General features: G+C 35.7%; 1 protein-coding gene across 1 annotated transcript in view; it reads left to right on the forward strand.

The window, feature by feature from the left end:
• Window positions 1–14,114, forward strand: part of MSH3 (mutS homolog 3) — a 202,185-nt gene that overhangs the window by 119,795 nt on the left and 68,276 nt on the right. The window contains exons 16-18 of the mRNA XM_023510913.1: window positions 378–442; window positions 3,187–3,303; window positions 10,421–10,528. Of these exons, the coding sequence (XP_023366681.1) occupies window positions 378–442; window positions 3,187–3,303; window positions 10,421–10,528 (290 nt within the window). The remainder of the gene's footprint in view (window positions 1–377; window positions 443–3,186; window positions 3,304–10,420; window positions 10,529–14,114) is intronic.

Here is a 14,114-nt window from a genome sequence, read left to right on the forward strand (position 1 = left end):
TAAAATTTTATATACTTTGAAATTCAATCTTGTTTGAGCAATAGAATTCTTAAGATAATTAGAAATAAATGAAAGAGGTTATTAATGAATAAAATCATTCATAGTATGCACTTACAGTATTATCAGCATTAAGACCCCAAGTTATATCCTTTATTACAAACTTCTTGCTCAGTACAAATTTTGCTTTATTCCAATTATTGAAAGCCTAATTAATATTTGGCTGTAGTGACATATGTAAATTCTCTGAAGGGCAATACTGGATTTATTTCGAGTGCTTAGAACAATATACTCTAAACTGTTACACCACAATTTTGAGAAGGCTTTAAATAACATATTAGTTACTCATCTAAATATCTGTTTATTTGTATTTATTTTAGTTCATGATTGAAATAAAGAACTCTGCTGTATCTTGTGTACCAACTGATTGGGTTAAGGTTGGAAGGTAGGTTTAAAAATAATTCTTTTCTTTTAGCTATTCTTTTATTCTTTTATTCTTTTCTTTTAGCTATTCTATTCTTTTCTTTTAGCTATTCTTTTATTCTTTTATTCTTTAGCTATTCTTTTATTTTAGTTCATGATTGAAATAAAGAACTCTGCTGTATCTTGTGTACCAACTGATTGGGTTAAGGTTGGAAGGTAGGTTTAAAAATAATTCTTTTCTTTGAGCTATAATGATACCTGTTTTCCTCTGTGCTGTTGGATTGATAATAGCCACATACTTGGAATTAAAAGCAATTCTTGGCCAGGAGTAGTGGCTCATACCTGTAATCCTAGCACTTGAGTAGGCCAAGGTGGGAGGATCCCTTGAGCTCTGGAGTTCAAGACCAGCCTGAGCAAGAGCGAGACCCTGTCTCTACTAAAAATAGAAGAATTAGCCAGGCATTGTGGCGGGTGCCCGTAGTCCCAGCTACTTGGGAGGCTGAGGCAAGAGGACCTCTTGAGGTCAGAAGTTCGAGGTCAACCTGGGCAACAGAGTAAGACGCTGTCTCAAAAAAAAAAAGGCAATCTGTTTGTTTGGTTTTCTTATGGAACTTTTAATCTAAGAGAAAATTATTTCTAAGCCTTGTTTATCATTGATCTTAAAACATTTTTTAAAATGCTATCTCATTTTTATACGTTTGTTTTCTTGTTTTGTAAATTATTGTTTTATTCTTATAGCATAGGGAAAAATCTGAGGAACCTTCAATTGTAGAATTAGATTAGTTACTTGAACATCTTAATGAATGTTATGCCTGGCATTTCCTTTAAGAAGCTGAAATTTCATTTTCTACTTCACTGAGCTCCACATTTTTTTATTCTCAATGCTTTCCTTGGCACATAGTTATAATAGCTCTTTATATCTTCTTTTTGTAACTTACATCATAAATTGATGAAAATAGTCAAAAACAAAATTAGAGAGCCACACTGAAACTCTGCCTTTTTTTGCAGGTTAGGCGAGAAATCCCCAAGAAGGGACTTGTTTAAAGAAGTGGGATTAAGGAAGCTGTGTAGTCTTGTGAATAGGATCCTTTTTGGAATGTTTATTAGTACTGTTATTAATAAGTTTGCTTCTGAACATGAGAGGAAATGTTACCTTTAAGATGGTAGAAGAGGGACTGGTAGCTGGTGATGGTATAAAGCAACTCTATTGCTGAGGATGAAGGAAAATTTTGGCATGTGTGAATGATCGTTAATTTGTTATTTTAAGTAAAAATGAAAACTATCTATTATCCATTGCTACAACATCAGTTTTGGAAGGCGCAAGCATGGGTTTCTTTAGCTCTCATACCATCCTTCCCCCCCCCCTTTGCTACTAGAAACTCCTTTAGATGTGAGTATTGTTTTCAAGCGATGTTGTTTTCTCTCTCTGCAGGCATTATTCCCTTTATTTTTGTCCTCTACTATAACTAATGAATGGAAATATTCTTTATAAAGAGATATTACCAAAAATCATACTAGTCTAGCAAGAACAATAACTGAAACATCTCACTAAATGAGTTTTGCCAGCAGAGAAAGCTGTGATAAATATGTATATTGGCTCAGAAATCTAGATAAGGAAGTTTAAAAGCAACAAGGAAGGTATAAATCAATGTCACCATGTTTTGAACATTCAATAATATAAATTGAATGAACAAATAAGATGGTTTGTGGAAGCTTCATTGCCATTTTTTATCTGTTGCTTGGCTCCCAGGGCCTTGACAAGGATGAGACATCATCTGACAGATTTTGAACACGAAAGGCCCATCCCTAATCCAGTAACTTGCCAAAGTAAAGATAATTGTGGCCGTGTGTTACAGGAATGGGGGAGCCAACAGAACAGGGTGCACCCTGACCTTTTCTACCAGAAGGCTGATCGTGGTAAGAGGTAGCCTCAACAGCAGTAGCAGCCACCACCAGCACCAAACAACTAATATTTTATTGAGTACTTATAACATAGGTACTTTGCTAAAGCACTGTTTGACCATTTCAGCAGCATCTATGAGGTAGATACCCCATTTTATAGATGAGGAAAGTGGTGTTTACAGAAGGTTACCTCCATTTGCCCAAAGTCATGTAGCCGACAAGTAAGTGGCAGGATTGGAGTCTTCCTCAGATTCTCTGGCCGAGAACCACCGTGTGGCTCATGTGCTCTACAGCCTCCGGCCCAGGCCCAGATGAGGAGCACATGGCACTTCTCTTCACCAGGGCCACTGTGACTACAGATCTAGGATCCCTCTCCTCTTCTTTTACTGCCTCCTGAATTAATGCATTGCTATTCTTTGTCATGCTTTTAATTTTTTTCATTAAAATACTTAAATCATACGGAAAAGTATAAGATATGAAGAATTATATAACTCTCACCAATCTATCTACCTCCCAGCTTTGTCACACTTTATTTTGCCCATATTTGATTCTTTTTTAAAAAACCATTTTCATTTAGTATAACTTAAGAAAAAAGCTTTTTGCCTGTGAGATAAAAATTCTAAACTCTGACTTTGCCATATGGATATAATTTGAAATGCATTTAAAAAGCTTTCTGAACATAGTCCTATGCTTTGGAATCAGTAGAGTTCAGGACCATAATTAAAGAATGTTCTCTATTTACAGCTATTTCCTTTCAAGGTTCATCAGAGAATAGTAAATAACTACTTTAATTTTCTGAAGTGATGGCGTTACTGATTTCTTACTAACCTTGATTTCCTATTTATGTTTTTTTTCCTCTTCTAGCACAAAAGCTGTGAGCCGCTTTCACTCTCCTTTTATTGTGGAAAATTACAGACATCTGAATCAGCTCCGTGAGCAGCTAGTCCTTGACTGCAGTGCTGAATGGCTTGATTTTCTAGAGTGAGTTTACAATGAAAAATATAACCTGACTTTTTGCTATGAGAAATAGACCGGAAAATCTTTCTATCGGAAATAAAAGTAGAGATTACTGCTTGTGACCTGCCATAGAATAGTTGAGTACGTGTGTTCTCCAATTTGGTTTTTAGTCCATTAAAATGTAAGCGCATCTTAGTTTTCTTTGGTTTGAGACCAAATATATTTTATTGTTGCTGTACTAACATTGATTGCTAAGGATGTTTAGTAGAGTTACTTTTTAAAATTTCACCTTGGAATTTACCTTTCTTATAAAAGCTTAACTGCTGTCTTGGAATTGGACTAATTTTTTTTATTGCCATTTAATTAAAAAAAATTTTTATGTCCTATATATTTCCCCCCAATTTTTTATTTTGCAGTTTAAAAAATCTAAAAGTTGAAATGAATGTTTCATTCATCTAGGTTTATATAATGTTATCATTTAGGTTTATATAATGTTATCATTTTGCCATATTTGTTTTTCCATCTTTTTTTTTTTTTTTGGGACCATTTGGGAGTAGGTTTTAGCTATTATGACACTTAAATACGAAAAAAATACATATTTTAAAAATAAGGACAGTCTACTATATAATCTTAACACATTATCATACCTTAGAATACATTAATATTAATTTAAGAATATTTTTGAATTTCCTGAATTTCCTCAGTGTTCTCCCTTCAAATTTTTAAATGCAAGATCTAATCAACTTTTACACATTGCATTTGACTATTATGTTCAAATCTAGAATAGTCTGCCATATTTTTTGTTTTTATAACATGGGATTTTCTTGAAGAGTCCTTGTCATTGTTTCAAAGAATGTCTCACATTTCTGATTTATGTATAGTTATGTGTTCATATTGAGGGTTTAAAATCAGTGGTGTGCTGGCAAATGGCTAGCAGCCAGCACTCTGGAAGAACAGTAACGTTTGTAAAGTTTTCTGACTTCTAAAGTGTAAATACTCCCACCGTGGCAGATTTCAGGCTACCACTGGACTGGAGTTGGAAAGAGATGTGCACAATTAATTTTCATGAGTCCAGAGAAGGCAGCCTTGGTCTAAGTACTTTATATATACAGGCAGTCCCTGGGTTATGAACAAGATAGGTTTTATAGTTTATTCTTAAGATAATTTGTATATAAGTTGAAGGTGCATTTATCTATTACCTGTAATAGTCTCCGTTCCTAAGTGTGAATTGTATGTCAGTTGGTTATTTGTAACTCGGCAACTTACTGTATTAGCCTCTATTTGTAAGTGTGAGTGTACCTAAGTCAGATGTTTGTAATACAGGGACTACCTGTAAACTCAGTATTCCTGACAAAAGCCCGGTGAGGTTAGGTATTACCATACCCAGTTTGCAAACAAATTAAGTTTGTTTGCAGACATGAAGTTTGAGATGCAGAAATAAGAAGCAAGTCTTACAAGGTAAGGATTGGAGCCCAGATTCAACCCAGGGCATCTGGCAGTCAGGTGAGTGCCCTTTGTCATCAGGCTGTGTAGAGCCTGCCCACAGTGAATCTCGGAGGGGTCACTCAAAACAGAAATCTCTCTGGTGGTTTCTCTCTTTAAAAATGTGAACAGTACATACTCAGTTAGGTCCTTCAAGGAGCTATATTCCATTTCAAGTAACCAACCTGACAGTGGGGAAAAAATATTAAATGAGAATTTTTAAAAGTAATAAGTAGGTACTAATTTCTGTTTGCCCAGAAAGGTCTTGAATTATAAGACCAGGAAGAGATTCCAATTTACTTGTTCTAGATCTTTGAGATTATTTTGACTCATTCTTTAATTCAGGAATGGAAGTGTTGTCTACTCAGTTTCTTTTCTAGCTCACTTCATTTTCCTATTTTGAGAATTTCCAGTGCCTGTCAGTCTTTCAGTTCTCCTGGCTTTTTCTTTAGTACTATCACCAAGAATGGACAAATTAGACTAAAATAACAGCTTTCGAGCTTCAAGGACCATATTCTAAAAGAGTCCTGGGATCTGGTGCAATAATTTTGTGTTTGCTTCATTCATAGACTGAGTGATTTCATAGATCTGGCTTATATTCTCCCTGTTGTTATTCCATATTAAGGAAAGTTCAGGTCACCCAGCCTCCATGTTATTTTTGCCCTTTTATCCTTTTTTCTTTCTTTTTTTTTGAGACAGACTCTCACTTTCTTGCCCCCGGCAGAGTGCCATGGCATCGTAGCTCACAGCAACCTCAAACTCTTGAGCTCAAGAGATCCTCTTGCCTCAGCCTCCCAAGTAGCTGGGACTACAGGTGCTTACCACAACACCCTGGTATTTTTTAGAGACAGGGTTTTGCTCTTGTTCAGGCTGGTCTTGAACTGATGCGGTATAAAATTCTTGATTGTCTCCTTCCCTTTTGAAATATCTCTTTGATTTGTCCTTCTGTTTTCTCAGAAGGTAGCTATTACCTCATACCACTCTTACTATGTCAGCCATCTGACTGGGCCATTCTCCCAGCTTATCCCAGGAGACCTATTTTCATCATCCCATTCATAGACTGTAATTGGGAGCTGCTAAGAGTGAGCTAGAACCCCTTAAGAATATGACACTCATGATGTATTATTAGGTGATAAAAATTATGTAAAACAGAATTAAAGGACAATATGATTTTGTATGTGTATTTTCACAGTATACCAACCTTTATATTTTATTTTATTTATTTATTAGACGGTCTCACTACGTCACCCTGGGTAGAATGCCACGGCATCACAGCTCACAGCAGTCTCAAACTTTTGGGTTCAAGTTACTCTCTTGCCTCAGCCTCCCAAGTAGCTGGTATAACAGGCACCTGCCACACGCCCAGCTATTTTTAGAGACGGGGTCTTGTTCTTGCTCAGTCTGGTCTTGAACTCCTGAGCTCAGGCAGTCCACCTGCCTCAGCCTCCCAGAGTGCTGGGATTACAGGCATGAGCCACCATGCCTGGCCTCAACCTTTATATTTTAAAGATCATATATGTTTATTATTATATTGATATGCTTATTGGATATGTGTATGTTTGGAGAAATGTCTATTCATAACATGCATGTGACTATACAGTGTTCCAGAAGTCACTATATATAGGGAAAAATGGAAAATTATAGCTAAATGTCCCTTTATTCATAGGAAAAATGGAAAATTATAGCTAAATCTATGTTTATGGACAAAATATTCATTACAAAATACTTTATATGCTGGCCACCTCTTTCTACACACACACGCACACAAAGTCTTTCCTCCCACTCACGAAGAACATACTCTAAGATATCTGTTGTTAAAATTTTTTCTGTGGGGGGCCAGAACTCTCAGACCAGGTTGTTCCCTGGGACTGCCATCCACACCCCCAAATTTTTTTTCTGTGGAACACCCTGTATATAGGAAGACTTAAAACATATATTAACTGATTATTTCTGGATAGTAAGGTTATTGGTAATTTTAATTTCTTAATTTTGCAAATACCCCTCTGTGTGTCTGGATTCTTTATCCATGGATTCAACCAACTGCAGATTGAAAATATTTGAAGGAAAAAAGCATGTATACATCTGTACTGAACATGCACAGACTTTTTTCTTCTGTAAATAATATAGTACAATGAGCATTTATATAGCATTTACATTGTATTAGGTATTATATGTGACCTAGAGATGATTTAAAATATTTGGGGATATGCATCAGTTATATGCAAATCCTGCATCATTTTATATGAGGGATTTGAACATCCAAGGCTTTTGGCATCCTTGGGTCTTGGAACCAGTCTCTCATAGATACTAAAGGATGACTGTACATGATTTCATAAGTTCCCATAATGTACATTTATTGCTTTCAAAATAAAAAATGTATTAAACGTTTTTATCCAAATAAAGAATATTGGCCAAAATTTAGCTAGAGTATTTGTAGCTAGAGCCCCACTTGAGAGCAGCATTGATTGTTATGCACATTATTTATTAAGGTGGCAGATGGTTTGAATATGATGTCATTAAAAAAATGATTAACCTCCATGAACCTGACATGAGAGGATTGAATAGCAGCCACATGATAAATGTATTTGTCTCTCAGTGAAGTACTGCTATGCATTAGTCATAATTACTTTTGATCTAAATGTTGCAAGAAATCAAGGCTATACACTGCTGTGGATGAAATCCTCTCTGAAAACATCTCTTTATTTTGTGTTCTGGACTAGAAGATGGGCAGTGGATAATCTTCTCAATAGCAGGTTCTTTAAAAATTGAATTATTGTATCTCTTATAATTAAAAATTCAGAAATGGACTTGCAAAGAAAAAGTTTTCTATTTTTATTAACTTTAGATGTCTTTAAGCAACACTTGATGGTAAATTTTTAGTTATCATAACAGCTTTAGAACCCAAGTATCTTCACCTGCTTTCCGTGGACACAGCAATACTTTTGGCTAGAGATTAAATTATAGAGCTTTGACTTCACCCTTAAGTTAGTTGGCATCATAGTGATAAAGTTGCATGTTGTTATGACATAAACCCAGTCTGTCAGATTATTATCTGAATTGCCCATTTTTTAGCTTGTCATTTTTCTAAGTATGGATAATCTCTTTGAAGTTTGGCAACATGGGCAAAGACCAAAAAGTCAAGCAATGTTCCTTTAAGAGTTATGATGGTGTTCTAGGTTTATGATAATTTTTCACTTCATTCACATATTACTTATACCACTGATAAAGGATGTTGCTGTCCATACCAAAATAGTTACCATATCCCTCCCTGTTTTTTTGATTCATTAACTGAGATGGTACCCACTGAGAGCTGTCCACTCACTTCCATGCTGAAAATTTGAAGATCATCAGAGACAGTTACCCTCAACCTCAGGCTGCCAAGTAGTAGAAAATTAGGATCTTGATGGGACAGGACCTGAGAAGGAGAGAATGAGAGTGAGAAAAATGTTGACCATTGTTAGTACCGAAGTATTTTGATATTCATGTCCAGAGAGGCAAGGGCAGAGATAATCAGATATGGCTACTTCTAGCAAAAGAGAAGATACAGATCTTCTGGAAGACGAGATGGGTCAGTAACTAGAACAGGGATGGCCCAGTGCAAGAGCTCAGTGAGTGGTCAGGTAGAAATGGAAGCCGGACCAAGAGTGACAAGGCCTGGTCAGTGGCCAATCACCCAGGAGGATTAGGTTCATGCAACATGTGGCATTTTCAAAGCTCAGAGTATTCTTAAAGTAGCAGCTGAGGGCTGCCTGTCTGACGCCAGGGGTCCATCCCTTTTGTGTTTGGGGTTTTGCATATACTGTAATACTGTTAGTGGGAATCGTATTGTTTTGATGAACTTTGAACTTTGATTATTCAATGAGAAATAGGTAGATTACATTCATGATGCTCAGACACAGAAGTATAAAGTATACTGTAAATATATTTTTCAATTGATAAATAGCTAACGTAGAAATATAGCTAGATGGTTAAATGTTGTTTCTGTTATCTTAAAGTCATTTCCATAGAATATCTTACTCTGAATTACCAGAAAAATCAAATTACTGTTTTAAAAAATTATAGCAATTGTATAGGAATAGCTGATTATTTTAGTAGCTTAATCTGGGAATCTCTTTCAAGCTAGAAGCACTCTTAAGACCTTTGGATTTCAGGAGCAAACACTAAATCACAACATTTCTGAAATCCATGCTACAATCGATATATATATATTTTTTACAATCGATCTTTTTAAAGAGAGACATTTAATGTCTCTTTGTCTTTCTTTTTTGGATCATCTTAAAAGGAACCCTTGAGCTGCGGTATTCTTTTTTAATGTACAAAGCAGGTGGTTTACATCTATTTTATTTCTATGTATGTACAAAAATAAAGAACTATGGTACGAGGAGTCTGTAAAATTGCTCCGTGCAGTAGGACGATATAAAGAGCATAGTTTGAATCTAAGCTCCACCGTTTAGTAGTTGTGTGCTTCTGAGCTTATTTAGACACATAGCAGATTGCATTAGGCCTAATTGCTTTATCTCTGTCAACTTGGTTTGTAAAACTTAGGTAGTGGAGGCCTACCATGATGGTGGTTGTAAAGAAACAGCGTTAGGTGTCTCATTATAGTCTTTGGTTAGTAAATGCTGGTTTTCCCTCTGGCTTTCCTTTTGGACTTATTTATAGTTAATTTAGTTACTATTTTCCAATCTTTGAAGAATTTGTGACTTCTCAGCACTTACATTAAAAAAGTTTATTTTAATTTAACAAAGTCTTGTAATTTCTATTGGAGGTGGAGAAGTTATAAGATTTTAAGCTGAGTTGTATTTTTGCTCTTAAAAAGAAATACTGAGGAGTAAAAAAAATTAAGTTTTGAGTCCTTTTTGTAGTATCCACGATTGATCACTGTGTATAGTGTCCACAGCTTATATAATACTGCATGCATTGGGGCGGCACTTGTGGCTCAAAGGGGTAGGGCGCCGGTCCCATGTGCCGGAGGTGGTGGGTTCAAACCCAGCCCTGGCCAAAAACTTAAAAAAAAAAATACTGCATGCATTGACAAAATACTATGATACAAGATAATGCGATAATTTAAGCAAAAAGAAAACATGCATTCTTATACTTTTTCTGAATAAGTCTTTCAGGCTTTTAGATCACTGAGTGTTACAGTTTTGATTAGCCAAATTGAGGCAGTATCATTCTCTTTTTTAAAACAAATCTAATATTTAATTTTTATGTATATTATTTATAACTGAAGATAAATGAAAAAAGTACCTTTTTTCCTGTTTGTCTTAAATAATTATTTATTACAGTGTTTATTCTACACCAGTATTGCAGACTAGAATTACTGGATGTTAGGTCTATAGTGGGGTAAATCAGACAGTGTGGGCTGTGCCTCAGGAAGCTTCTAGTTCAGTGTGAGAGGAAGTATTAAAACTGTTATTTCAACTTCAGATGATGCTATGAAGAAGCACAGAGGGTACCCATCTGAGTAGGGCATGATGTTATTACAGCTAAATGAGAAAGATTGTTACATTTGTGTTAATTACATCTAAACTGTTAGGTACGCCTGGTAATCTGTGTATGTGTATGTTAGCTGATAAACTGATTGCTTGCTGTTTAGCTTTTTGTAGGACTAAGAAATCAATTTCTCACCTTTTTGTTGTTGCTGCCACTTCTGTAGGAAGTTCAGTGACCATTATCACTCCTTATGTAAAGCAACGCATCACTTAGCAACTGTTGACTGCATCTTCTCCCTGGCCAAGGTCGCTAAGCAAGGAGATTACTGCAGGTAAATACATTTTTTATTTTCCCCTTTTATCAATGCTTTAGATAAGATGACATTATTCAATTAATTTTAGTATCTTTATTATAAAATATAATTACTCACATGTGTGAAACTCTTGGGAGAGCTGAATGTCATATGCATATAGCTTGATTTGAAAATTAACAAATGCCTTTTTTGCTTGTTCTGTTCCTGAGTACAATGAAAGCAGATGTTAAAGTTTATCTGGATGACATTTTTATAAAGTTTGAGCACTCCTCTTCATTTGTTAGCTTTGACTTGAACACTTTTATAATCAAAGAAGCGTGATTAGGCAAGGAAGAACTGGGGGATGGGGAGTGCTTTTCTGTGATCTTTCTGTTCCTCTTGTTGAAAGCTCAGATTCATCCCACTATGAGTGTACATGCGATTAGTTTACATTATTTGCGTTTGTAAGGTAAAGTTCAGAGGCTGAGTTATCGTTGAGTCCTTCAGCCAAAAAGTATGCCATACATTCCTAGATTGTACCTGATAGTTGGGACTTACTGAGTCCCTCCCTCTCCTTTTCTCTTCTTGCATTTAATTGTGTTTTTCTCTTGTGTGGGTCTATAGGTGTTGATCTCTTGTTTTCAGATTAATACTGACTACATGGAATGTTTGCTTTTTAATTCTTGAGATACTTAGGAGAATGTTCTCCAAATCCATCTAGATAAATACAAAAGATAGAAAGTCTCCATCTTTTTATGGCTGAATAGTTTTCCTTGGTGTGTGTGTGTGTCTCACAGTTTATTAATCCGTTCATGGGTTGATGGGTATGTGAGTTGTTTCCACATCTTTCAAACTGTGAATTGAGCAGCTGCACACGTTCGTGTGCACGTGACCTTATAGTAAAAAGACTTTTTTTCTTCTGCATAGATATCTAGTGATGGGATTGCAGGGTCAAATAGGAGGTTTACTTTTCGTTCTTTGAGGATTCTCCATACTTCTTTCCCAGAAGGCTGTACCTGTTTGCAGTCCCACCAGCAGCGCCTAAGTGTACCAGCATCTGCACTTTAGGACCTGGTGATGTGGGCTATTCTCAGTGGTGTTAGGTAAACATCTCAAAGTAGTTTTGATTTGCGTATCTCTAATGATGACGGCTGATGAGCATTTTTTCATGTGTTCCTTGGCTACTAGTCCATCTTTTTGGGGGAGGTTCTGTTCATTTCTCTAGCTCATTGATCAGAGGGGTTGTTTGTTCTTTTCTTGTTTGTTTGCTTGAGTACTTTGTATATTCCGACCACTAGTCCTCTGTCTGATTTATAACATGTGAGTACCTTCTCCCATTCTGAAGATTATCTCTTTGTCTTGTTGATTGTGACCTTAGCTATGCAGAAGCTTTTTAACTTGATCAAGTATCCAATGTATTTATTTTTGTTGTTGCTGCAGTTGCCAAGGGGGTCCTCTTCATGAATTTTTTTCTCAAGGCTAATATCATTAAGAGTTTTTCCCACAGTTTCCTCTAGGATTTTTATTGTTTGATTTCTTAGATTTAAATCTTTTATCCACAGTGAGTTAATTTTTGTAAGTGGTGAGAGGTGCAGGGTCCAGTTTGAGTCTTTGACATGTGGCTGACTGGTTCTCCCAGCACCATTTATTAAATCAGAATTCTTTTCCCCACTGTATGATTTTGTTTGGTGTGTCAAAGGTAAGCAATGATATGAAGCTGGTGTCATCTCTACGTTCTCTATTCTGTTCCGTAGATCCGTGTCTCTATTTTTATGCCCGTACCATGCTGTTTTGATTACTAAAGACTTGTAGTATAATCTGAAGTTAGGAAATGTGATACCTCGGATTTATTTTTGTTTCATTGAATTGTGTTGGCTGTTTGGAGTTTTTTCTGCTTCCATATGAATCAAAGAATATTTTTTCAAGTTCTTCAAAGTGTGATTATGGTGTTTTAATTGGAAGTGCATTAAATCTATATGTTGCTTTAGGGAGTATAGACATTTTAATGATAGTGATTCTTCCCAGCCGTGAGCATGATGTTTTTCCATTTGTTAACATCTTCTGCTATTTCTTTTCTCAGGATTTCATAGTTCTCTCTGTAGAGATCCTTCACATACTTTGTTAGACATATTCCAAGGTATTTCATTTCCTTTGACGCTATTGAGAAGGAGGATATTATGACTGATTTGATTCTCAGCTTGACTGTTGGTGGCGTATATGAAAACTCCTGATTTGTGGACATTGATTTTATATCCTAAGACATTACTGTATTTCCTGATCACTTCTAGGAGTTTCGTGGTTTTATTGACCTCTGAACACCCCAACATGGAAGTTTCTTCTCCTTTTCTTAAAGGATGTTAGTATCATGTGGCTTTAACTTTAAGTCTTAGCTTTTACCCTTTAGACAAGTTGCGTATCTTCTGAAAGTTTCAGTCTTTTCATTTGCTTAAGACAAATTCAGAGACTCACTGGCTTACTGTGAGGACCAGAAAGAAAGCATGTGAGTGATAATGGCTGGCCAAGAGAGGGCATTAGATCTGTTTTTTGGCATTCACACTTCTTTCTTACCTTGATTTCCTGTCTAGTTTGGGCCAACTGTCTTTTTTTTTTTTAAATATATATGGCATTGGTACCTACCATAGTACCAGTAGATAGATATTTTAAAAAGTTTGTTTAATGTACAGCATGTCTCTATTTGAAGGAGAAGAGATGGAGGAATTGGCTATGTGAGTTACGGTCCCTGAACATACTGTTTTGTTTCATTTTATTTTGCTGTCCCTTTGGACTGAGCATATCTACGGTGTCAGGCACAACAGATTGGTTTAAAATAAGTTCTTATTGCCCAGCTTCTTGTCACATAAGAGGTTTTCAGTCACGTACAGATTTGCCCAGTTAGTTACCGAAAGACATTTTATTTATTTATTTTTATTGAGGTATTAATTTATCATCTTTATCATTTTTTAGGTGTGCGATTCAGTGGTACGCTGAATGTATTTATATACTTACATTTATACTTTATATACTTTACTTTGTCTTCATTGTCCCTACTCTCCTGTTAGACCTCTGGTAACCACCATTCTGACCCCCTCCTTTTAGCTCCCACGTGTGAGTGAGAACGTGCAGCCTCTGTCTCACGGTTCTTGGCTTATTTCACATAATAATTCCAGTTAACTGGAATTCCTCCAGTTCCATTCATGTTACTGCAAATGATAGGATTTCATTCTTTTTCATGACTGATAGTGTCTCGTTGTATATCTATAATGCATAATTTAAAACAGTGTTAATATATGATCTTTAGTGTGATGTAATAATCGGAGTCCAACTTTGATGTCAGGGCCAGTTCAAGCCCATCCTCTGTTGCTAACTAGCTGTGTACCTTTAAGTCTCAGGTATATGTAAAATTGTGAAAAGTAAAGTTATGAACTGGTAAATGTGATAAATCTTCAAGTTGTAGAATTCTTCATTGAGATGTAGTTTTGGCAAAAAACTATCTGAGGAGTGAAAATGTATCCCATTTTAAAACTATGTGATTAATTCCTGGACTCATCAGAGATTTAAAAAAACCTTTTTAGAGTGTTTGCTATACAGAAGTTTGATCCTAAATTCTTTTTTTTTTTTTTTTTGA

This window comes from Otolemur garnettii, unplaced genomic scaffold, assembly GCF_000181295.1.
Source record: "Otolemur garnettii isolate 467f Iridium unplaced genomic scaffold, OtoGar3 scaffold00017, whole genome shotgun sequence".
In the NCBI taxonomy this organism is placed as follows: domain Eukaryota; kingdom Metazoa; phylum Chordata; class Mammalia; order Primates; family Galagidae; genus Otolemur; species Otolemur garnettii.